The following is a 27,967-nucleotide window of genomic DNA, read 5'->3' as shown; positions in this document are numbered from 1 at the left end:
TGTCAGAAACTCCGATTCCATATCCACTTTTAAGAAGTGTCTCAAGATTTGAAGCATGTACGTTGTCAACTTGGCAATTGTCTGTAAATTCATATTCTGGGATGTAATGCAAGTGGTGTCTTCGCTGCTCCTCTATATTCATTTGTAAGAATCATTGGTCTTTGATCCATTTTGCCTTCCAGAAGCATGGGATCAACCTAGCCTGACCCGGGTAATATGTTTCGAAGACTTGACGATAATAGTATCCTTCCTTCGTTGTAGGTGTGTTAAATGGAAAACGATCCGGTGCTTCTTTCATCATGTTCTCTGTTACCTAAATATGGTATGAAATAAAAAAAGTAAAAGAAAACAAAAACAAAATGCTTATCAACATTGTCATATAGGATCAAGAAAGCTTGAACCAGGCATGCACGAGGAATTTTGAAAGCTTGCTTTGCATTCTTGCACACAGAAAATTTTTTACACAGGTTATGTAAAAAATATACATAACATTAGGTAGCATATGAACTCCCAAACAAATAGGTATTTTTTACATAACCATGAATTATGTAAAAATAACATAGCAGATAAGTAAAAAAATACTATGGCTATTAAGTAAAATATTTACATAACTTTTATGTAAAATCTTTATACCTCGGCTATTAGGTATTTTACTACATAATTGTTATGTATTTTTTACACAGCTTATGTAAAACATACATAACATTTATGTAGCATATGAACCCCAAACAAATAAGGTATTTTTCACACAACCTTGAATTTGTAAAAAAAACCCATACCAGTTAAGCAAAAAAACAACTTCATTATTAGGTAGGATTGGGGCTTTCTTTCTTTCTTTCTTTCTTTTTATTTTATACTGAAACATAATTCATGATAGATTTGAAGTCATCAGATCTTGGTCAACTGTCAGATTCGTTCAACAATACAATTTCATGCATGAAATATTTTATTTTGTTTTTGTTTTCCTTTTTATCAGTTCAATCCGCTATCTAGTGAATGTTCAATGTAATTTGTAAAGCATTTCTCCCTCGCATGTATTACATGTACGATATAATGCTATAATAATACACTAAGCCACTGAAATGCTTCAAGCCTAATTCCCATATTCGGTACTGTAGGACTATACCAAAGTCATTTCAATGCATTATCACGTCTGCACCGTATTACATCGCTATCTATCTCAACACACACATTGCTGTATACACGCAGTGTCCGGGCGCAGTATACAGTACGTACAGTATCGTACTGTAATGAATGTCGTAGCACGTTATCATGATCGCGGCAATACGTACGCTGCAATGTCAATTCCAATGTTGATAAATCTAGTAAATGAACCCATAAATATCCATGTTTAATGTCTCAAAGATATCCATACATGAGCTTATCGAACGAATCTCCAGTTTGGTTCCAACTTATGACTTCGAAACCTACCTATTTGAATGATGTTTCAGGAGGCATGCGCTATACGATCACATACACGTCGTGTCCGCCATGATTGCTTCCTTTCGGTCGGCGCTATATTCTTACCTGAAATAGGTAAAAACTACATAAACTCGGCAAAATATCTGGCCAATGTATGTTTTGCCTTTCGAATAGGTGCATTTTAAAATTACATAACAACTGGTAAAACATTTTGATGACATTTTACTTAACCTGTGTAAAACATTGTCGAAATTATACACAACATCATTATACTTGGAATTTTTTTACATAATGAAGGTCTGATTTTTCTGTGTGTGGGGGTAAAAGCGATCGTTTTTATGTCGGCTACACGCTTTTGGAATATAGAGGTTGTGCGTGAAATTATTGATTGGCTCCAAACAAATGATTTGAACCGGTGTCCTTCACCGTAATCATGGCGTAGTGCAGTCCATTCAATCAAATGTTGTCATCAACCTATTTCATCGTAGTGTATTTGTTATATGTGTGAGACGAACTCTTGCGGTAGATTACAATCATGCGTTTATTAAATGCATTTGAGTAGTCCGCCATATTTACGGTATGATACGTCATATGCCCAACCTCTACTATTATCGTGATTATTGGCGGAGCTTGACGCAGCTGATGGGATGTACAGATAAGACGTAAGACGAATAGCGATATGCATACAGTTTATACGGTACGTCAATGATTCAATGAAACACAACCATGCATGCAATGTGTTTATCCACCATTCGATCGATTAGCTCAGAATAAAACAGGTTTTATTATAAATGTTAAATTTTACTGTAATTGTAGTACTTCAGGCTTAGTCTATCATAGGGCATTTATGTACACCAATGGCCATTACAATGGTGCAAAAAGTAGAAATTCGAAAAAAAAATTGAGGACGTTGCTGTGGAGCAAATCACACATTATAGTCATGGCCCTGTCCTACAGACCCGTATACAATTTTTCAGGGAGAAAGTTTGAATGTTGATTCGAGCAGGGTATGCATAGGTCTTTCAAATTCTACTAGGTGGAAAATTCCAAACCCGGGCAAACTCTGTATATGGCCGTTTTTCAAAATGACCGCCAAAATGTACTTATGAACCAGGTATAATGACAATAACTCTGAAACTATTTGACCTAGAGGGGTGATTGAGGTGTCTATCCCCACTAAATCAAGGCTGTCTGATTGAATGAAGGGGTTTCATGGTTGTCCGAGGTCTAGGACACCTGAAATCCAAGATGGCCGCCCGTAGCAACCATAATCATCATATTCGCCAGATGAAATGACAATAATTCGGAATCTGCTTGACCTACAAGGGTCATTAAGGTGTCTATCCCCACTAAATCAAGGCTTTCTGATTGAATAAAGGGGTTTCATGGTTGTCCGAGGTCTAGGACACCTGAAATTCAAGATGGCCGCCCATAGCAACCAGATAATCATCATATTTAATATTAGCCAGATGAAATGATAATAATTCGGAATCTGCTTGACCTGCAAGGGCCATTTAGGTCTCTATCCCTATGAAATCAAGACTGTCTAATTGAATGAAGAGGGTGTCATGGTTGTCTGATGTCTAGGACCCCCGGGTCTAGGACACCCACAATCTAAGATGGCCGCCCATAGCAACCATATAAATATTCATATTAACCAGGTGAGATGACAATATCACTAAATCAAGGCTGTTTGATTAAATGATGTGATATCATGGTTGTCTGAAGTCGAAGTCACACCAAACCAGATGGCAGCCATAGCAACCACTATTAACCAAGTAAAATGTCATCAATTAGAACCTCTGTAACATAGAGGCTGGATTAATGCCGCCAAAATATGTTTTTCACTAAAAAATGGGTTAGAGTGTCATTGAAACAGCATTATAAGCAATAAATATTCAAAATAATCGATGAAAAATGGCTTTGAGGGTTATAGCAGAAACGTTTCTCCCTAAATGATGTTGCTAATATGTTTTAAATCCAAAATGGCGCCAATTATGAGGTCCAAAATGGCCTTCAAAATACATTTTTTCACTCAAAAAATGGGTTAGAGTGGCATTAAAACAGCATTTAACACATTAAATATTCAAACTTATCAATGGTAAATGGCTTTGAAGGTTACAGCAGAAACATTTCTCCCCAATTGTGTTGTTAACATGTTTCAAATCCAAAATAATGTCGATTATGAGGTCAAAAATCATGGCCACCAAAATACTTTTTTCACTCAAAAATGGGTTAGAGTGGCATTAAAACAGCATTATAAACATTAAATATTCAAAATAATGAAAAATGGCTTTGAGGGTTATAGAAGAAACATGTCTCCCCAAATTATGTTGCTTATATGTTTTAAATCCAAAATTATATTTTTGATATTATGAGGTCCAAAATGGCCTCCAAAATACATTTTTCACTCGAAAAATGGGTTAGAGTGGCATTAAAATAACATTTAACACATTAAATATTAACACTTATCAATGGTAAATGGCTTTAGAGGGTTACAGCAGAAACATTTTCCCCCAAATTGTGTTGTTAACATGTTTCAAATCCAAAATGGTGTCCATTATGAGGTCCAAAATGGTCGCAAAAATACATTTTAAGCAGCCATAAGTAGTATTAAAACAGCATTAAACACATTAAATATTCAAAATAATCAATGGTAAACCGTTTTAGGGATTACAACAGAAACATTTTGTACCAAACAATAGGTTGTTAACATGTTTTAAATCCAAAATGGTGCCAAAAATGAAAACCAAAATGACCGCTAAAGTATTTTTTTCATACTAAAGGCGACATTAAAACAGCATTAAAAGCTGAGAAAAATGTATTTGGCCGCTATTTTGGGCTTCACTTTGGGCGCCATTTTGAATTTGACACCTGTGAATGACACAATTTGGTTACAAATGTCTATCTGTAGCCCTCAATGCCATTTACCATTGATAAGTTTGAATATTTAATGTGTTAAATGCTGTTTTAATGCCACTCTAACCCATTTGTTGAGTGAAAAATGTATTTTGGAGGCCATTTTGGACCTCATAATCGGCGCCATTTTGGATTTAAAACATATTAGCAACATAATTTGGGGAGACATGTTTCTTCTATAACCCTCAAAGCCATTTTTCATTGATTATTTTGAATATTTAATGTTTATAATGCTGTTTTAATGCCACTCTAACCCATTTTTGAGTGAAAAAAGTATTTTGGTGGCCATTTTTGACCTCATAATCGGCACCATTTTGGATTTGAAACATGTTAACAACACACTTTGGGGAGAAATGTTTCTGCTGTAACCCTCAAAGCCATTTACCATTGATAAGTTTGAATATTTAATGTGTTAAATGCTGTTTTAATGCCACTCTAACCCATTTTTTGAGTGAAAAAAAAATGTGTTTTGAAGGCCATTTTGGACCTCATAATCGGCGCCATTTTGGATTAAAAACATATTAGCAACATAATTTAGGGAGAAATGTTTCTGCTATAACCCTCAAAGCCATTTTTCATCGACTATTTTGAATATTTAATGCTTATAATGCTGTTTCAATGACACTCTAACCCATTTTTAGTGAACAAAACGTATTTTGGCGGCATTAATCCAGCCTCTATGTTACAGAGGTTCTAATTGATGACATTTTACTTGGTTAATAGTGGTTGCTATGGCTGCCATCTGGTTTGGTGTGACTTCGACTTCAGACAACCATGATATCACATCATTTAATCAAACAGCCTTGATTTAGCGAAGTTACACGCCTTAATTGCTCTTCTGGATCAAATAATTATTGAGATATTGTCATCTCACCTGGTTAATGTGAATATTTATATGGTTGCTATGGGCGGCCATCTTAGATTGTGGTTGTCCTAGACCCGGGGGTCCTAGACATCAGACAACCATGACACCCTCTTCATTCAATTATACAGTCTTGATTTCATAGGGATAGAGACCTAAATGGCCCTTGTAGGTCAAGCAGATTCCGAATTATTGTCATTTCATCTGGCTAATATGATGATTATCTGGTTGCTATGGGCGGCCATCTTGAATTTTAGGTGTCCTAGACCTCGGACAACCATGAAACCCCCTTTATTCAATCAGAAAGTCTTGATTTAGTGGGGATAGACACCTCAATCACCCCTCTAGGTCAAATAGTTTCAGAGTTATTGTCATTATACCTGGTTCATAAGTACATTTTGGCGGCCATTTTGAAAAACGGCCATATACAGAGTTTGCCCGGGTTTGGAATTTTCCACCTAGTAGAATTTGAAAGACCTATGCATTCCCTACTCGAATCAATATTCAAACTTTCTCCCTGAAAAATTGTATACGGGTCTGTAGGACAGGGCCAGGACTATTATGGCTTTAAGTCCGATTATTGGCTATGGTATTTTTTACCGATATTGACACCTATCAAGCTTATCTATCATCTAAATACCCTGGTTAAAATGCTCCAGTGGTTTGGATTTTATTGTAATATGCCATATTGGTCTAGGAAGATGAGGCTACCATACATGCCATACCATTAAAGGAAACATCAGGCACGGTGCCTGCTGAAGTATTAAATTGTATGAGACGAGCAGAATCTATATAGGCCTAATTTTTAGAGGGATTTTAAGAGGGCCTTTAATTAGGCCTCGTGTCCCTCCCTCTCTACAGGTTTCATCGCAAGGCATAGAACTAGAATTTCACTGGGTCAAATAATTTGCCTTCTCTTGAGATGCCAAAATATTATTTTGAATGGGTTAGGCGGCCAATCGGGTCACCCACCTCCAAGTTTGACGACGAGTTACCATAACATACCTTTGCTTCAATGGATTCCTGAAGTACCTCCTCCCATGATGTCTTTGCTGAAGCTATACCAATACTGAAAATCTCCTTCGGCCTCCAAAGAACATCATCAGGAATCAAATTCTGTTTTTCAAATGACCTGCGAAGAAGGTACTTCTCAATTCCATTCTGTGGGGCTCTTAGTTCAGCTGGTAGCGACAAATAGTATGAGGTAAAATAATGGTCCAGAAATGGCATACGTAGTTCCAATCTATGGTAAAAACAATGAGAATGCAAAATCAACGAATGTTTACATTAAAGCCATAACAAGCGATTTCTACTTTTTGCATGATTGTAATGCCCAATGGTGAACTAAAATACCATGTGAAAGACTAATCCTGCAAACCTTTAAGGGGGTACTACACCCTTCGATAAATTTTTGACTATTTTTGCACTTTTCTCAAAAACTAATAACACACTGGTAACAAAAGTTATGTATATTTTAGGGGCAAGGAATCCAATTACTACACTGGAATTTCAGTGACCCAAGACAAGCGGTTTGTTATTTATGATAAGAAATGAGGTACCGCTAGGATGTACGTCGTTTCCTATCATATATACTGAACCGCATGTCTTGAGTCACTGAAATTTCAGTGTAGTAATTGGATTCCTTGCCCCAATAATATACATAACTTTTGTTACCAATGTAATATTAGTTTTTGAGAAAAATACAAAAATAGTCACAAATTTATCACAGGGGTGTAGTACCCCCTTAATTACAGTAAAGTTTAAGTTTTTATAATTATTAAATCTGTAAATCTCCGGTTTTTATTCCAAGTTCACCAATCGAGTGATGGCTAACACGTCTCGTGCATGTGTTATCATTGAATCCATTTTGCATTGAAAAAGTGACGTATAACCTGGGTTATCGCTATTCGTCGTACGTCTTTATACGCCCCAGCTGCGTGTAGCTGCGCTCAATAATAATACATGTACGATAGGTGCTGGAATGAAATAGCAATTTTATTCAGTAAACAATGTTCGTTATATCTGATCAATGCACTTACTTGTGCATGCTTTAGCAAACAAAATCTCAAAATTACGCTGAAAATCCCTATAGCGTCGGTTGTCAGTAGATGCAGTCACTCCTCATCAAGTGTTGACATTGGCAACAGTGTTTACCGAAATATATATAAGTAAGTGCATATTTAGATCACCGAACATTGAATTTGTTCCAAATTAAAAAGGGATAATGTTATCAGTGAAAACTAACATTTAAATAAGAATCTATTCTTTATCATGTTTATACAAGTCACTTATTATTGCTTTAAAGCATTAAGCACACCCGTTCTGAATTTCACCGTCATTCCGCCATACCAATTATTAATAAATTGTTATGATCACGGCATAATTACTGAATAGAATCCGAGTATAAACATTTCACGGATAAAGAATCAAAAAATCTACTAATTTAACATAAAAAAATCCAACTGTGTTGAAAATAATGCTACTGGAATTGAGAATTGAGATGACAGGGAAATCTTCCGCAGGGGGTGTGTAGATTTTGAACGGAATAGCCTCATTTTGTCTTACCCATGTGCCGATGTTGTTCTATCGGCTCTCACGACATCAAAGAATGATATATTTTTCAGAAGTTTTCGGGAATCCGCATCTCCTTCTTGAGGGCTAGGTGCTTTGTGGAAGTAGCTGTAGCCTTGAGCCAACTCATCGCTACCTTCCCCCGAAAATAATACGACAGTGTCCGTTCTCTCCTTAATGTATCGAGATAACAGATATAAGGCTAGACAAAAACAAATAAAAACAAATTGAAAATATACACGTAAATAATGTGAGTCATTATAATGCAAACTGTATCAAAAGGATTGGAACTGGGACATGTGACATTTTTATACAATCACTATAATCAGTCCCAGAACAACGCCAAATATGGATTAAAAGACCTTTGACCTTGGATGTACAACAGCATGTTATGATCTAATGGGAAACTGTGCACATCAACAAACACCATTTCTATCAAAAAGGCAACACCCGATATAATTTGAAACCACATAAATTACTAGAGTTGGTTCTTCTCTTGGATTTGGACCAAGCTTTAGAATATCGAATGTTGCGTTTTGAAATAAAACAAACCAGAAATTTATCACCCATTGTAAAAGATATGGCACATGTACCGAATACATGTACATACATTGGCTGACCTTGTGGATTTCCTGGCCAAGCCATGCTAACCACATAAGGAGATTATACGATTAACCTAGTGCAGCTATTGTCATAGCAGGGTATTATTATGTAATACTCCTGATCCATATTTGGCGTTCTCTTGGACTGATAATTGTAAATAAAGAAATGGAGCTCAGACAAACTGGCACTATAACTAAGGAGGGCAAAACTCAGAACCGTTTGGATTCGAACCAGCGCACACTCACGATTACGCCACAACAGCTCAGGGCGGATCTGCCAGCGAATTGAACATGTTATGATTTTATTCCCTCGAAAATGTTTCACGGCCAATGACCGATGTCCTGCTAGGACACAGCAGATATGCCGCCCTCTCTATTTATTATCACTAAGTAATAATTGTAATTTTTTCTACTAACCTAATAGAAAGAGGAGTATGTGAAGTTAATAATCTGATATACCTATGGGAGCTATGTATTCATAGTTTTACTCACATAACATAAGTTTAATAGCTTCACTGGTTATTTATTGCATAGTATAGCATGTATGGTAAGAAATTATAGTAAAACCATCACTCGATACAGTGTTCAACTATACAATTTGTATAATTATATATATATTGCATAGTATGCGTTATCTACATGACCTAATATTCTTAGAGAAGATAAAAGAAGTAGCTCTTGTCGGAATGATGAAATCGAGTTAATTGGTATCGTACTACAACTAGATATCGCTCTTTCTGATTATGAAATGTTGACACTCACCCACTGATCCATGTATGGTGTCACTATCGTACGTTTCTAAACATTTGATGACTTCTTTCAAGACCCCAAGACCTTCTTCAGGAGAGAAGAGGACCTCGTGGTGTTCGGTCCCGAGATGTTTGGCAACCTGTTGAAGTTCGATAAGCACCAATAAGTTATTGTACATAAATACATGCAGCTATGATTTGGGCCGTAGGCAGAATATATTTAGGGGTCCGGATCGGAATAGGGGTGTAGCTAGGGAGGGAATGTGGCGCCGTGGCAATGATAATGACATCCCCAATTCCTGAAACAATCGCTTGTGGAGTGCTCGAAAATTTGCACAAATACTACTAATTTGGTTTTAATCATGTTGATTTTCGGTCTTAAAATGGTGTGACTTTCAGCACTTGAAGGGGTCGTAGATTCGATATTGAGAGCGCGCAAATTGGTCGACTATATGCCCCACGTCCCCCTAAGACAGCACACATGGTACGTGTCCTTCCTTATCCCCTAGCTACGCCAGGCTGGTGCGGAATTTATACCCCACCCGCCCAAAATCACTTGCATACACAAAATACTTCACCCCTGACTTTATGGGACATTTCAGTAACAAAAAGTGAACCTTTTTGTCGGGGTGGGGGTGGTAGTCTCATCCCCACTGGCTACGGGCCAAATTATGTTAATTCTAAACTACAGCATATACGTACCTTTTTGGCAGCCATAGCATCTGGACTGTCTTCCATGCCGATTGTGAATGTCTGGATTGGATATTTTATCCCCGTTTCACGAGCCAAACTTACAACAAGTGCTGCTGTAAGACTGGAATCAAGACCACCTATGTTAAGCAGTTATGTAATAAAACCGTAAGATATTATCTCTGTTAACTATATAGTTTAAAGCCTTGACTTAACTTTTGCAAACAAGGTTGCAATTGTGAAAAATCAGAAATGCGTGCTGTAATTCCCTCCGTAATTGCTTTGTTTTTTAAAAATATCTCTGACAGAAAGCAACTACACCAGGCACAAAAAGAAACTCGTCAGTTATATTCATCCTTGCTGTTTAATAACTTGATAATTTTGGATTATTCTGAAATATACATTTTGTTAATTGGACTTTGCTTTCTTATTTGACACCCTGTTCGTGACAAACGAACAAGAATTGACCAAGATATGCGCCTCCAAAGCCGCAAAACCCAAAATCAAAAGTTGCATTTTCAACGATTTTCAATGGGAACGCATCGTTGTATTGCACACAAGCACTACGGGCCAATCAATAAAGCACACAGTGTAACAGGCACAATTCAATCGTTAAAATTGCAACTTTTCATTTTGGGATTTGAGAGTTTGGAGGCGCATATCTTGGTCAATTCTTGCTCAATGTTCACGAACAGGGTGTCAAATGAGAAAGAAAAGTCCAATTAACAAAATGTATATTTCAGAATAATCCAAAATTATCAAGTTATTGAACAGCAAGGATGAATATAATTGACGAGTTTCTTTTTGTGCCTGGTGTACGTATATTCGTTGTGATTTGTCTTAATGCCGAATAAGATAAAATTATTGATGAATTGTCAGGAAGGCGGCATCATAATTTAAAAAACTTTATAACAGTAAAAAGATTTATAAAATCGCAACCAAGGGTCCATTTCACGTATCGTAAAGCTTCGTAAGTCCAGAAATCATTTTTTTGCACATTATTTTTTTCATATACAATGTCATTAAAATTGTGGGTTTCCTTCTTATTTCAGCTGGTTTTATGGAATAAAAAATGAGTTTTGTTTAATACCATCATTCCTTCCCAAGAATCAGAATTCGTTTGAAATTTTCAGAAACAGTGACTAAACAAGATTCATTTTCTGTAACCTCCGTCATTTTATTACAATAATATTTTCTTGTACAAAAGTTCTTTTGTTTCCAAATATCCTTCAACTACCATAGCAATAGGTTAAAACAATTTTTGAATACATCGCCCTGCACTACAAGTGCAGGCTGCACTTATCACCTGTGTATGTCTGCAATCATAGATTGAATACAATACCGCTCTTTTCAAAGATACTTATCTTGCAGGTGCGAGATGGTCAGCATGATATGAACATATGATCCAGGTCTTTATCCAGTTTTTTTGAAATCTATGGTTTAATGCAGAGGACCTCTAGAGGTACCACGTGAACGTACTAGTGCAGCGCGATACATTAAAAATTAGTTTAACCTATTTCTATGGTAGTTAATCCAGTTAAATCATTACTTCACACGGCGAATTAAGTGTTTATTATCAAGTTTGTCAAGTGGGAGTCAACATGCTACTTTTTCAAATGTTGAATAAAAACAAGAATCTAAGCTAATTGAATGGACAGTAGTCGCATGGATAATACTCATACCTTTGATAGGGTGACAGTTCTTGACAATGTTCCGCCACATGGGTAAGTTTTCGAGAGAGTGAAACTGGCGATGAGCAACCTGTGTAACCTTTCCATTTTTGGCAAGATCATATTCCTCGTAATATCCAGGGAGACATGGTTCAATACTACCGTTGCCTTGAAGCAATTCCATCAAGCCTATGTTGGAAACGACATATTACGTTTATTATAACGAGCAGGCCTATGGTATTAACCAGAAGTAAATGATATAACTATAGGACGAATGCTGACAGCTACTTTGCTGTGGCTTATGTAGATTGCACAATGTTAATGACAATTCAATGGTGGTTGTTGTTATGACTCATTAATAACAGTTTTATTTCTCAATTTTGAGATCGTTTCATTTCAACATCGCAACAAACACAAAACGTTTTATGTCGAGTTATATAAATACTGACATGTTTTTTGGCAAAACATTCTGACATAATGTGACATAGTGTGAGCTCATAATGTGACTTTTACAAATTATTTTGTCAACAATTTACAAAATTGTTGACAAATTAATATGCCAAAAAGATTGCAAAAAGAATATGTTGTACAATAACATTTTTACAAAAGGGCTGGGGTACTCTTTCCTCCTGCCCCACCTAACTACATCACTAAAGGTATGCCACCTACGAGCTGTGCTTTATTCCATTCTAAAAATACAGGGGGTGTATGAGAGGAATGACGTATCAGATAAAATTACGCCCAAACATCAAAATGTGTTTAATATTAACAGTGTACTTCGGTTATATTTAAAAATGCGCTTTTATAAATACGCACGTGACCACCTCCGCGCTGCCATAACAGCTAGTAGTCAGTAAGTCTTGAAGTGACCTTCTACATAGCGGGTGGTCTTTCTCCCGGGTCATTTGAATGCAAATGTGGAACAACATGAACCAACTTTGTGATTATATTGTAAACGTTTCCGTCGTTGAATATTTTTTCCGTCGTCAAATATTTCAAAATGTTGTTTCTGATAATATATTTCAAATTCGGAATCCCCCGCATGTGTAATAAATTTTCTATTCAATCAATACTTAAATTTGATGATATTTATCTACAAAGTTCCTATCATTTTCTGTATAGTGGTCAATGCACGAGGATTTGTATATATTATATGTCGTGCCCATGAGTCACGTGCGTTTTATAAAAGCGCATTTATAAATATAACCGAAGCACACTGATTAATGTCAATTGAAATTTTACTTTTCATTTGCTTTATATTGGATATAGAAATCTAGTAAGCCATACCCTTTCCTTCGGAGCAAACGGCCAGGAAGCCATCTTTCTTAAGTAAACGAAACACGGGTTTAACGCCGTAGGTATCCCTAGAAATGAAAACCTGAGAAAAAAACACGAGATGGTCATTGACAGAAAGCGCCTTGAAAAATGCATCGTGCACTTTTTTGGAAGTTCAAAGAATTTTAGTATGAAATGCCGTTGGTTACTTTTATTACTTAGGAAAAGGTGGTGCCGGTGATGATAGGCTGATAGATGGCTGCGAAAAAGGTGGCGTTAGCGCAATCATACAATGTGTCCCATAAAAAGGTTACATGTAGAAAATGAATGCCATTTTATGATGTAATTTTTTCAGGTATTATATATTTAACCTTTTTGCAACTGTCTGCCAAGTTTCATCTCTGTATATTAAAAACAACTTAACGTATGAGCGCAAGATGACAAGGGTGTCAAAAGTGGCTAACCATCAAAATATCGCACAACGATAGTTGAACACAAGCAAACCGTTGTTTTCATGCATGTTGTTTCTTTATTACTTTTTATTTTTCTCTTATTTTTCATGGTTGAACTTATTGCACAAACATATTGAGCATAACTCTTGATATAAAACTGAACTAGGTTTATTCTCTGTTCATCAGAATAAAATACTGCGCTTGCCATGCTATTGCTGGGCCTACTCAAATATTACGCCAAATGCACGGTGGCTGAGACGATGAACCAGGGAACCTCTATTATTATCGGGAATTGCCTGTTACACATGATCGCACACAAGGTCGTAGGCAATTGGTGGGACCTCATCTGCCCAGAACATATTGACCCAGGTCAGCATACCGCCATATCCTTCCCGACATGCTTAGTAGCCAAGTCCGTAGAAGAGTGGATCCACACACTATGTATACAAATATACATTTGGCCACATTTTATTATACGATTAATACGAATTTATTAAACATGGTGAAACTACTTGACCTAGAGGGGTGATTGAGGTGTCTATCCCCACTAAATCAAGGCTGTCTGAAAATCAAGGCTGTCTGATTGAATGAAGGTGGTTTCATGGATGTCTGAGGTCCAAGACACCTGGAATCCAAGATGGCCGCCCGTAGCAACCATAATCATCATATTAGCCAGATGATATGACAATAATTCGGAATCTGCCTGACCTACAAGGGTCATTGAGGTGTCTATCCCCACTAAATCAAGGCTGGCTAGGTGAATGAAGAGGATTTCATGGATGTCTGAGGTCCAGGACACCTGAAATCCAAGATGGCCGCCCATAGCAACCATAAATCATCATATTAGCCAGGTGAAATGATAATATTTCGGAATCTGCTTGACCTATAAGGGTCATTGAGGTGTCTATCCCCACTAAATCAAGGCTGGCTGAGTAAATGAAGGGGGTTTCATGGATATCTGAGGTCCAGGACACCTGAAATCTAAGATGGCCGCCCATAGCAACCATAAATCATAAATCATCAAATTAGCCAGGTGAAATGCAATAATTCGGAATCTGCCTGACCTACAAGGGTCATTGAGGTGTATATCCCCACTAAATCAAGGCTGGCTGAGTGAATGAAGGGGGTTTCATGAATGTCTGATGTCTAGGACACCCACAATCTAAGATGGCCGCCCATAGTAACCATATAATATTCACATTAACCAGGTGAAATGACAATATCTCGGTAACTATTTAATCTAGAAGAGCTATTAAGGTGTGTAACTTCGCTAAATCAAGTCACACCAAATCCAGATGGCAGTCATAGCAACCAATATAAACCAAATGAAATGTCATCAATTAGAACCTATGTAGCTATGAAAATCAAGGCTAGTTTCCATGGTTATCTGAGGTCTTGGACACCTAAAATACAAGATGGCTACCCATAGCAACCACGTGCATATTTCCCCAGTTATATCTCTTGCAAATGATTTGACTCGGGGTATAGGCACATGAAATGTTGCCCACTAGGAATCTAGGAAAGATGACGTCTTTATCAGATGCGCAGACTTGGCTACTCCTGAAAATGTATAATGCTGCTGACATTTATTGTCATAATAAATGTTTTAAACAAGATGTTACTTTATCAAATCTGGAAGAAAATGATGCAAGTCAAACTTCCCAACCTAACTCTAAACGTAATTCGTTCATGGAAGCTTTGTCTCACTTAGATCCACTTATTAAAGATGGGTATTGGTTTACCATTTCTGAAATAAAGAGATTTCATGTTGAGTTTAGGAAAGCTTGATATCGTACAGATATACAATAGAGATGTTAAGAAATTTCTTGTGGACCACTATGGTGATAAGATAAGGTTCTGTCCTAGTCACCGTGTCAATGAACATGAAATGTGTTTTTCATCAGATATTAGCGTATTAGAAATTGCTGCCAAAATGAGAGACATGAATGTTGTTAGGTCGTGTGGGGAAATTCTCAGAGACGTATAGACACTCCATCTGTTATAAATTTGAATTTTTTCTCGCACCCTTGTTTCTTTCATTCGTAAACTATCAGAGCAAAAGTCGTAGGCAATTGGTGGGACCTCATCTGCCCAGAACATATTGACCCAGGTCAGCATACCGCCATATCCTTCCCGACATGCTTAGTAGCCAAGTCCGTAGAAGAGTGGATCCACACACTATGTATACAAATATACATTTGGCCACATTTTATTATACGATTAATACGAATTTATTAAACATGGTGAAACTACTTGACCTAGAGGGGTGATTGAGGTGTCTATCCCCACTAAATCAAGGCTGTCTGAAAATCAAGGCTGTCTGATTGAATGAAGGTGGTTTCATGGATGTCTGAGGTCCAAGACACCTGGAATCCAAGATGGCCGCCCGTAGCAACCATAATCATCATATTAGCCAGATGATATGACAATAATTCGGAATCTGCCTGACCTACAAGGGTCATTGAGGTGTCTATCCCCACTAAATCAAGGCTGGCTAGGTGAATGAAGAGGATTTCATGGATGTCTGAGGTCCAGGACACCTGAAATCCAAGATGGCCGCCCATAGCAACCATAAATCATCATATTAGCCAGGTGAAATGATAATATTTCGGAATCTGCTTGACCTATAAGGGTCATTGAGGTGTCTATCCCCACTAAATCAAGGCTGGCTGAGTAAATGAAGGGGGTTTCATGGATATCTGAGGTCCAGGACACCTGAAATCTAAGATGGCCGCCCATAGCAACCATAAATCATAAATCATCAAATTAGCCAGGTGAAATGCAATAATTCGGAATCTGCCTGACCTACAAGGGTCATTGAGGTGTATATCCCCACTAAATCAAGGCTGGCTGAGTGAATGAAGGGGGTTTCATGAATGTCTGATGTCTAGGACACCCACAATCTAAGATGGCCGCCCATAGTAACCATATAATATTCACATTAACCAGGTGAAATGACAATATCTCGGTAACTATTTAATCTAGAAGAGCTATTAAGGTGTGTAACTTCGCTAAATCAAGTCACACCAAATCCAGATGGCAGTCATAGCAACCAATATAAACCAAATGAAATGTCATCAATTAGAACCTATGTAGCTATGAAAATCAAGGCTAGTTTCCATGGTTATCTGAGGTCTTGGACACCTAAAATACAAGATGGCTACCCATAGCAACCACGTGCATATTTCCCCAGTTATATCTCTTGCAAATGATTTGACTCGGGGTATAGGCACATGAAATGTTGCCCACTAGGAATCTAGGAAAGATGACGTCTTTATCAGATGCGCAGACTTGGCTACTCCTGAAAATGTATAATGCTGCTGACATTTATTGTCATAATAAATGTTTTAAACAAGATGTTACTTTATCAAATCTGGAAGAAAATGATGCAAGTCAAACTTCCCAACCTAACTCTAAACGTAATTCGTTCATGGAAGCTTTGTCTCACTTAGATCCACTTATTAAAGATGGGTATTGGTTTACCATTTCTGAAATAAAGAGATTTCATGTTGAGTTTAGGAAAGCTTGATATCGTACAGATATACAATAGAGATGTTAAGAAATTTCTTGTGGACCACTATGGTGATAAGATAAGGTTCTGTCCTAGTCACCGTGTCAATGAACATGAAATGTGTTTTTCATCAGATATTAGCGTATTAGAAATTGCTGCCAAAATGAGAGACATGAATGTTGTTAGGTCGTGTGGGGAAATTCTCAGAGACGCATAGACACTCCATCTGTTATAAATTTGAATTTTTTCTCGCACCCTTGTTTCTTTCATTCGTAAACTATCAGAGCAAAATATCGCACAGTTAATGTAAATATGCTTGGTTTGGCTGCTAGGCCCTGGACGGAGAACGACGGTGCTGCGCGTGGCTGGCATGTGGTGGGCTTCAGGACCCTCATCTACCTGAGGTTCCTCTGGTGGTATAGGGACTTTCGTGTATCTGTGTACCCGTTGTAACATGCATTAGTGTTATGGTACAAGAACCTTTTGTAAACATCATCATTTTTGAGTTCAGCTACCCCTTGTACACGTTTCCTACCAGTTTCACCACTCTGAAGTGCCTGGAGGAGCAGGGGCAGGCTTGGAAATATGGAGATTAAGTCCCTCTATCTGAGATGTACTTTCTTCCTTTTCCTCTGTCGTGTCTGTCAATCTCTACTCACCTGTAACTTTAACAAACAAAAGTTAACAATCAATAACGTAACATGTACCCCCAGTCAAATCATTTGCAAGAGTTATAACTGTGGAAATATGCATGTGGTTGCTAGGAAACCGCACCCTTGTTTCTTTTACTCGTATCCTGTCAGAGCAACATATCGCACAGTTAATATAAATAGGTTTGGTTTGGCTACTAGGCCCTGGACGGGGAACGACGGTGCTGCGCGTGACTGGCATGAGGTGGAACCTCATCAACCTGAGGTTCCTCTGGTGGTATGTGGACGTTTCGTGTATTTGTGAACATCATCATCTTTGAGTTCAGCTACCTCTCGTCACTGCTCGTACACGTTTCCTACCAGTTTCACCACTCTGAAGTGATTGTGATTTCTTGCTCTTCTTTTGACAAATGATACATTTTTCAGGGTCTGGAGGAGCATGAGCAGGCTTGGGAATAAGGAGATCCAAGACCTCAGATAACCATGGAAACTAGCCTTGATTTTCATAGGTACATAGGTTCTAATTGATGACATTTCATTTGGTTTATAGTGGTTGCTATGACTGCCATCTGGATTTGGTGTGACTTCATTTAGCGAAGTTACACACCTTAATTGCTCTTCTTGATTAAATAGTTACCGAGATATTGTCATTTCACCTGGTTAATGTGAATATTATATGGTTACTATGGGCGGCCATCTTAGATTGTGGGGGTCCTAGACATCAGGCAACCACGAAATCATTCAATTAGACAGTCTTGATTTAGTAGGGATAGAGACCTCAATGACCCTTGTAGTTCAAGCAGATTCCGAATTATTGTCATTTCATCTGCCTAATATGATGATTATGGTTGCTACGGGCGGCCATCTTGGATTTCAGGTGTCTTAGATCTCAGACATCCATGAAACCCCCTTCATTCACTCAGCCAGCCTTGATTTAGTGGAGATATACACCTCAATGACCCTTGTAGGTCAGGCAGATTCCGAATTATTGTCATTTCACCTGGCTAATTTGATGATTTATGGTTGCTATGGGCGGCCATCTTAGATTTCAGGTGTCCTGGACCTCAGACATCCATGAAACCCCATTCTTTCACTCAGCCAGTCTTGATTTAGTGAGGATAGACACCTCAATGACCCTTGTAGGTCAGGCAGATTTCGAATTATTGTCATATCATGTGGCTAATATGATGATTATGGTTGCTACGGGCGGCCATCTTGGATTCCAGGTGCCCTGGACCTCAGACATCCATGAAACCCCCTTCATTCAATTAGACAGCCTTGATTTAGTGGGGATAGACACCTCAATCACCCCTCTAGGTCAAGTAGTTTCAGAGTTATTGTCATTTTACCTGGTTCAAAACTACATTTGGGCGGCCATTTTGAAAAATGGCTATATACAGAGTTTGCCCGGGTTTGGAATTTTCCACCTAGTAGAATTTGGAAGACCTATGCATACCCTACTCGAATTAACTTTCAAACTTTCCTCTTTGAAAAATGTATACGGGTCTGTAGGACAGGGCCTGGACTACTATGTCACCGCCGTCAAACAGCTTGCCCAGGAATGCGTGGAATGGGGATAAGTAAGTAAGTTGTAAACCTGACATTCACAAAGGTACTAGTAGAGGTTATATAGATTATGTCATGAAAAGGACATTTATATTTATTAATATTAACTTTTTGGGGGGATACTCGGTATTATAACAATGGTAGTCTTTTCAATAGGCTATCTGATGATGCTGAAGTCTCTCGCAATGAAGAAACCGGTCCTCTCTTCGACAAGGTTACAAAATTAATGGCATGGATGAAAGTGTGTTGTTGCATATTGTTGGTGCCACACAGTGACATCGCCCTGATATCTTCATGGTAGAAATCGCCATGGTAGGTTGAATCCACAGCCACCCATGGCCATTTTATTCGGACCTTATGAGATGCATAATTAGCGAAATGACCTGACTAAGGCTACTGACAATAGACGGGGTAATTGATTTCTCGCTGTGTGAGTAAGCTTGTATACGACATTGCGGTCAATGGTTATACTGTCTCCACTTGAGTGAGTGCCGCTATAGCCTGCTGCGCGCTGTAGTCCATACAGGACCAACGCAATATAAAATTAAAGTTTTGGTCAAATTTTGAGTTCAAAGCGCACGGCCAATTTTCAAAGCGATCATATCTGTTCAACACGTATTTTCAAGTGTATGAGACCACATCTGGTTTCTTGAGAAAAAATCATTTACGGGAGATATTCATCATTTTCTAACCCAGTATACGAAGATTTTCGTCTGATATCAAAATCGTGCATAGCAATTCACGTGTATCGATCCCGTGTATTCATTTTGATATCTCTGCTGCACCAAATAATTATTAGCCAGGCGATATCGGTGTGTGCCATTGTTGTTATTCTTATGTGCTGTCAAATCAAAATGATGTTATTCTAAAATCGTCGAAGGTCAACAACGAGCCCTAATCTATGTTGTTTTTGAATTTGTAATTGATATCTATTGTTAACCGTCTGTTTTGAACTGGCTTTCAGCCTAGTAATTTCGCCAGCCTCGTACGTCACGTGACGCGTGTCCTGTACCGCCTGGTTATTGTGGATGTGGTTGTATGTCACGTGAGGATTGTAGAAGATGCTTTGGGGGGCGCATCAATTGATTTCCAGAGGAAGGCATGGGACTGCGTTTTGTTTTTGTTTTTTTGAAAAAAAAAAACTTTGCCGACGACTAGTGAAACGAGAGAAAAAATCGCCCCATTGATGATAAAAACACCCAAAAAATTTCGCCCACCCAACTCTAAAATTATTGTAAACATTAAATATTATACAGCCTGTCTCAAAAAAAATTGTGCAAGTGAAAAGCGCCCTCTGTGGCAATTAGAAAATACCATTGTGACATAATGCTTACATTGACGTCAAGGGCATAGTCTTAGCTCTCAAATGCCGTTTAGTCTGTTCAATTTGCTTGTTTTAATCTCGAGATATGCTTACTTAACAACGAAAGGCTAACATCACAATTGTGCCACTTTTACTAGGGAAGAGTGCTGTACATGTAAATCAATGAGAGCATCAAGTTTATCAAGAGTTCCTTCGTGAAATCAAAAGAATGCATCAATTACACAACAATACAAAATAGTTTTTAAAGTTTTATCATGATAAAGGTATAATGATTCTCTTTTTCCTCTTACGACAAATTAAACGATAAATAAATATTTCACATTCTCCTGCAAAATTAAATACATGTGCATGTCAATGATTTTACCAATCTTAAATAATGTTCTTTTTGTCATTCAAGACATGTTAAAAGACAAACAAATATTACACACTTATGGGTTAATGAACTTTGACAAGTTCATGAAATTTGACAAATTAATGAAATTAGACAGAATAATGCACGCGCGTTGGTGTTGATACGTCTAATGCACGAGCCACAAAGGGGGGGGTGCATTAGGCGCATTAACATCAGCTATCATTGATTTACATGTACAGCCCTATTCCCTAGTAAAAGTGGCACAATTGTGATTTTACCCTTTCGTTCTTAACTAAACATATCTCGAGATTAAAAAGAGCAAATTGAACAGAACAAACGGTATTTGAGAGCTAAGAATGTACCCTTGACGTTGTTGTAAGCATCATGTCACAACGGTATTTGCTAATCGCCAAAGAGGGCGCTTTTCACTTGCACAACTTTTTTTGAGACAGGCTGTACATTAATAAATCCGCCAAACCTAAACTCCCCTGCCTCCCCCGAGAATCAAATGATGCGTCCCTTATTACAATATGACAATTATGTGTACCTTTCCGGCTTTTAGGTCAAGAAGACAGCACGCGAAGACCCCGTCCAACATGGCTGCAGCATGAGCCATTCCAAATTTGTTATACAGATGAATGATGGCTTCTCCGTCACTTTCTGTCTGATATTCAAAACCGTATTCCTCCTGCACCTGCGGATACCAAAAACATATTCTTGACCACTTGTTTGAAAGTTTAAAAACTATCAAACACAAGGGAATGTTAAAGGCTCATCTAACCTACCCTTTAAATAGTATTCCAAGTATAAATCGTGGTTTGCATAGAAGAAAGGGCTAACTCCATGGAATCTTTTCTTAATATCTCAAAAACAGTTTTGATGGAGCCAAATTTAAGAGGCTTTTTACACAGGCTACTTGCTTCCTAAAGTAAAGTAAAGGTAAAAGAGGCGATCCTGTATATAAACAGTGATCGGAGTGGCCATCTCTTTTTCATTGGCGATGGGCCAGACTCCTCCATGTGATGTTGCTATAGAGGGATCGCTACACCTCCTCTACAGCGAGTCTGTTACCTTCCCAGCATTTAAGAATGCCGGTACCCATTTATGCACGAGGAATAATCGAGATAAAGTGCCTTACTCAAGGGCACAACACAATGGCGTCGCCGGGGTTCGAACTCGCAACCGATTATGAGTTGGAGCCCGTTCCGCTCGGCCACCTTGCTTCCTACCTTTTTATAATTGTAAATTTCTCCGTTGTAAACCATCCAGAGATGAGGAAGAGACGCGATCTTCATCGGCTGCATGCCATAGACCAGGTCCATAATGGCCAGGTGATGGAAGGCCATGCAACAACTAGGATACTGGTGAAAGGTTTCCACGCAATATGCATCGGGGCCTCGATGAGCGATAGTGAACGAACAGCGAACTTGCTTGGTGACATCTCCGTCACTACCAAAGATTGCCCAAATTCCACACATGATTTGATCAGTTATCCGTACCAAGTAATTATCGGTAATTATCCATGCCGAGTAATAAGTTTAGTGTGACTTCAATAAGAAACTAGTAATGCATAATGACGTTATTGGAATTTATATGATACTTTGTGCATAGAACATGAAAAATACGAAAACAATACATGTGTCGTTGTTGAATTGTTTGGTTTGGTTGGTGCTTTCAGCTGACAGGATTGTACTATTTTGTGATATGGGTCATTAGTTTCCAATTTAATTGTTGGTCTTACCTTTCTTTATTATTCATTATTCTTATTCATAAGCAGAATTCAACAGAATGACCTTGACTGATGATAGAACAAGTTCGTCTTCCCACAATTGTGCATGAAGGGCAAAGGCTGAAACGGATGAATAAGTTTCGCGGTATTTTTGTTGGCATATAACTATAATGATCACGTTCTATTGATATTGCCCATGTTAATGGTAATATGAAATAATGTCCAAGTACCACGAGTCTCGAACAAACCTACCGTAGACCGTTTATAATATAGTACTAAGATTAAGTATGAATATGAGCAAAGACACAGCAGCATCGTGGCTGGTAGTAGCTTCAGTTACTGTAGTGTACTTCATACAACAAGGTCTGATGAAAAGTCTTGGTGTCCTATTGCCAGATATTAAGGATCAGTTCTCAACTTACACATGGGTCGTTGGATGGTCTATATCGTTTGTCTCTGGATGGGGATGTGTGCTTGGTAAGTTGCCATAATCCCAGTCTACAAGCATAGTGTTTTTGATGAAAGCGTAATTAATACGAAACAAGCGTAAATATGCCAATACAATAGATTGGTCTTAAACAATACTTGTATGTAAATGCTTGGATCCTTAATTTATTTACTCAAAGTTCATAATGGCGCCTGGATTAATGTAGCTTTCACCAGAAGCACTCTATATGCTTGTAGACAAGCTTTTACGGTATATGTAATAAGTATTAGCATATACGTACAGCAAGGTCTGAATTAAAGATTCAGTGTGAATTATATGTAGTTGTCAGTTTTTAGAGTATGAATGTTAGCTTTTCAACCATAATGAATAATAGCATTGGTATTAGTAAAACGTTCATAAATTCGAACATAAGTAAGTAACTAAGAGTTGATTCATTGCTTAGGGGCTTTGCAATAATTATAAGCCCCCGTGAGTAATTTTCAAAAGGCGTGCCAAAAATCTTACATTCATACTATTACCAATACCATAATTAATTATGGTTGAAAAGCTATACATTCATACTCTAAAATTCCCGAATATTGAATGGCGCATGTTGAAGGACGGCTGTTTTTAATCATTTTTATGGCCAATATGAGTTTGTTTAAAATAAAATCACGTGATTCGTGCTTGATAATTATTTTTCTAAAAGGCATAATGTTGTGATTACCGGAGACTTCCTTTAAGTTTCTATTGTGATGTGCCCTGAGTAATTCAATTTGATTATTTATATTTGTTTACATCATAAAGCTATGTCATGAGAAATAATAGAAAGGGGGAACCAAGAGTTTTTGTGTTATGACATGTTTGGGGGAAGCCCCCTTGCTTACAGTAAACAAACTTAATCAGAGTTATTTAATCTTGGAAAATCCCCACTATTCCAGAACATTCTCTGTGTTGGGACAATCCCTTAGATTGTAAACTGGATATGATGAAATCCCCCGGAATTGAATGACAGAATGGTCTATTAATAGATTGTGAGTATAAAAGTGGAAAGCTTTAGTTTGCTCTTTACAGAATATCATGAGAGTTTGTAAACTTTCTACGTGTTGGTCATCGTTGAGCTTCAAAAAGAGGTATATTTGCCATAATCTGTCCATTCTTGTCACATTATTTTGTCACTCTCTAATCTCTACATATTCTACATAGCCAATAATGTGCTATTTAAATAGAGTAACGAAGGAGATTTTGAGTGTATGAAAGACTTGCTGTAGTCTTGATTATAAAACAACACATTTGTCAATAAAGTGAAGCAGTGCAAAAAGAAGCATGTTTCTTGGAGAAAGCGATTGATTGTTGAAAGAAACACCATTTTGGAAATTGTCATCTGCGCAAGGAGTTAAGTGTTTGGAGAATTGCGCAAGGAGTTAAATGTACAATGAGTTACATGTTTTGAGAACGGCGCATAGAATTGAGTGTTTGGAGAAAGCAGCACCATTTTTGTGTGAGGATTTTATACGCAGAGGATTATAAATGCAAGTGTACAGTGGACTTCGCTGATTAGGATATATATATACATCAGCCGTCCAGAACATTGCAATAGAACTCTATGATCACCAAGAAGACGACCGCTGATTAAGTACTGATTAGTTAAACAGTGATTGTGAATGTGCATTGTATGTGCAATTGTTGCCATATACCAATCATATTTTACTTTCAATTAAAGACTTAGATTTTGTTAACTTAATCAAACAGTGTATTATTGTGCATTGGAGTGAATTTGGGTAAAAGGTGATCATGGCTTGAGTCATTTCGGCTCGTAACACTATTATTTTGTAGGTTTATCGTCAATTATTTTGGTTAGGATTTCAAAAGTTGTTTTGAGAGATTTTGATTGTGAGTGTGGTCTTTTGTTGATGAAACCCGTTGACGAAATGAAACAAAGACTGAGCTTTAATTTATTATTCCAAATCAAATTTCTATTTTCTTGCAGGTTTGGCATCAAATGTTTTGGTTAGGAAATCAATAGGTCGGCCAAGTCTCATTTTCTGCGGAATCACAGCTACCATAGGTTTAATCATCTGCGCGAGTGCTCCAAATCCTTTAATTCTATTGCTTGGATTTACCTTTTTCGGTAAGTTGTTGAGTATTCAATAAGAGCACAATAAATATTATGGATTTCACACCAAATCTTTTTCTACTAAAAACTCATGCTCTCTATCTCTTACTCCCCCCTCTTTTTCCCTCTCTCTATCTCTTTTCATCAGGTGCATAAGAACACATGGCAAAATATGATATGGATAATATTGTAATTAAATACATTAATGTTTATTTTCCTTTTTTCCCAAAGGGTTTCTAATGCTGCATTGCATCATCGCTGCTGGAGCTGTGCCAGATTATTTCGACACCCATTTTGATACTGCTGTAGCTATATACTGTTGCGGAACTGGACTTGGGATCACAGTCATGCCCATACTAACTCAAATGTTACGAGATATCTATGGTTGGAGGGGGACGTTGGTGTTATTAGGTGGGCTTTGCGCGCATTCAATTCCGTGTGGTGTTCTCATAAAAATAGACGCACATAATGAGCAAGAAGGGACTGATGACGAAATCAAGTCATTCCTTTCTACATCAGCTAGAGACAAACCACCTGCTAAAACTGGTAGCGGCAAGTTAATTTCATCTTTTACGAAGACCCTGTCTGGCCTTATAGATTCATCTTTGCTTACAGATATCCATTTCGTTACCCAAATATTGATACCATCTTTCGTAATTGGCTATACATTTACCGGATGGCAAATATACACGGTATCCTATGCCGTATCTAACGGCGCATCTATAAGAGAAGCGTCAATTGTTTCAACAAGCGGAGGAATCGGATTGACAGCAATAAGAATTGTCTTACCTATTTTGAACAAATTATTAACCTATAAACAACTTATGAACGTGGCATCCATCATATCAGCAATAGCTTTAATTCTAATCACTCAGTTCGTCAGTTTTGAGGGGATGGTCGCAATGTCATTATGTTATGGAATGAGTTACGGCATTCTTGGAGCAGAGATGTACATTGGCATCAAGAAAGTTATTCCTGAATCTAAATACTTCAGTGGAGTTGCGTGGTATTCGGTATTTGAAGGTGCAGGCACAATAACAAGTGGGTTCTTAACAGGTGCGTGTTCAAATTGTTTCCTTGTTTGGCTAGTTGTGCACTCTAATTCCCTAAGTTAAAACGACACTTTTAATTTGATAAGGAAAAGTTTAAAAGTCAATCAATAAATGTTGAAAATCACGTGTTTTTTTGGTATTTAAAGCGGGTTGTTAATGTTTTGAAATAGTACGTAGACTGTGCAGCCTAAAAGTTCTTTGAAAACGATGATCTACAGATTGCGAGAAAAACACGTTTTAGGGGGTACTACATGTGGTAAATTTGTGACTATTTTTGCTTTTTTCTCTCAAAAAATAATAACACACAAAATTTATGTATATTATTGGGGCAAGGAATCTAATTACTACACTGAAATATCAGTGAGCGTGTTTATAGTGGGAGCAGATGTGCGGTACATTGCGGTACAATTTCTACCCGGTTAGCGATTATCCGGATACTTGCCCACTATAAACACTAGCAGTATATGTATATACGGTACATCGATATCCTTCTCAACCGAAGGATATTGTGGCGAGATATTCCCACTATAAACACACCAGTATAAATTGTGTGCGGTATTACCGGAAGTAGGAGATTCTTCATGATGCGTTGAATGCGCGCAGGACATTCGGAACGATTCTCACCCCCAAGAATTATCAAAACAGAAGCTACATGTTTGCCGCCATGATCATATTGTTGAATGGGCTGTTTATAGCTCGCGCCACAATATTTACACATTCCCCGTGTGACCTCGGGGTCATTGTAAATGTACGATAATGTTAGTTGGTATATATTTGTGCGGTAACTGTGTCTCACTATAAACAGCAAGAGTATCGGTATATATACGAGGATTATCGTGTACGGTATACTCAAAATGCGGTATATTCACTATAAACACGCTCAGTGACTCAAGACAAGCGGTTCAGTATGTATGATAAGAAATGAGGTACATTCTAGCGGTACCTCTTTTCTTATCATAAATAACAAACCACTTGTCTTGGGTCACTGAAATTCCAGTGTAGTAATTAGATTCCTTGCCCCTATAATATACGTAACTTTTGTTACCACTGTTTTATTAGTTTTTGAGAAAAATGCAAAAATAGACAAAATTTGATCGAGGGGTGTAGTACATATAATAGTTCTGGAAACTGTGACGATTAGAATGCGAAAAAAAGAAATTATTGTTGATGAAATGTATCTCGTTTAGTAATTTGACAAATATGCAAGGTCACATATTTAAACGTTTTCATAGAAAAATTCCAAGAATTTTCTTCAAAATATGCCATAACCAACAGTGAGCCTCTAATCCACTATGTAAGGAATCTGCTACAGCATGTCCTTTGTCTACCCAAGAGCCCACCAGAATACGCTCGTATTACGCCCATTGCATCTCCACAGCTGTTACAGCATGTTCTTTGTTTACCCAAGAGCCCGTCAGAATACGCTCGTTACGCCCATTAATACATCTCCACAGCTGTTACAGCATGTCCTTTGTCTACCCAAGAGCCCGCCAGAATGCGCTCGTATTACGCCCATTACATCTCCACAGCTGTTACAGTATGTCCTTTGTCTACACAAGAGCCCGCCAGAATACGCTCGTATTACGCCCATTACATCTCCACAGCTGTTACAGCATGTTCTTTGTTTAGCCAAGAGCCCGTCAGAATACGCTCGTTACGCCCATTAATACATCTCCACAGCTGTTACAGCATGTCCTTTGTATACCCAAGAGCCCGCCAGAATACGCTCGTATTACGCCCATTACATCTCCACAGCTGTTACAGCATGTTCTTTGTTTACCCAAGAACCCGTCAGAATACGCTCGTTACGCCCATTAATACATCTCCACAGCTGTTACAGCATGTCCTTTGTCTACCCAAGAGCCCGTCAGAATGCGCTCGTATTACGCCCATTACATCTCCACAGCTGTTACCGCATGTCCTTTGTATACCAAAAGAGCTCGCCAGAAGATATGCCCATTACATCTCCAGCTGTTACAGCATGTCCTTTGTCTACCCAAGAGCACGCCAGAAGATATGCCTATCCCA

The 27,967-nt window shown here is 38.0% G+C and overlaps 1 protein-coding gene across 1 annotated transcript; it reads right to left on the bottom strand.

Moving 5' to 3' along the window:
• Window positions 1-151: 151 nt before the first annotated feature.
• On the bottom strand, window positions 152-22,242 carry LOC140138639 (asparagine synthetase [glutamine-hydrolyzing]-like). The gene is made up of 9 exons (XM_072160383.1): window positions 21,845-22,242; window positions 21,163-21,309; window positions 12,773-12,863; window positions 11,498-11,674; window positions 9,828-9,955; window positions 9,139-9,265; window positions 7,769-7,976; window positions 6,209-6,446; window positions 152-313 (listed from the first exon to the last, which is right to left on the bottom strand). Exons 1-9 carry the CDS (start codon window positions 22,091-22,093, stop codon window positions 152-154), a joined length of 1,527 nt encoding a protein of 508 aa, XP_072016484.1. The 5' UTR covers window positions 22,094-22,242.
• Between the last annotated feature and the right edge of the window lie 5,725 nt (window positions 22,243-27,967).

Source organism: Amphiura filiformis, chromosome 18 (genome assembly GCF_039555335.1).
Source record: "Amphiura filiformis chromosome 18, Afil_fr2py, whole genome shotgun sequence".
Classification (NCBI taxonomy): Eukaryota; Metazoa; Echinodermata; class Ophiuroidea; order Amphilepidida; family Amphiuridae; genus Amphiura; species Amphiura filiformis.
The sequence above is the reverse complement of the archived record's forward strand: the minus strand, read 5'-3'. Positions and strand labels throughout refer to the sequence as shown.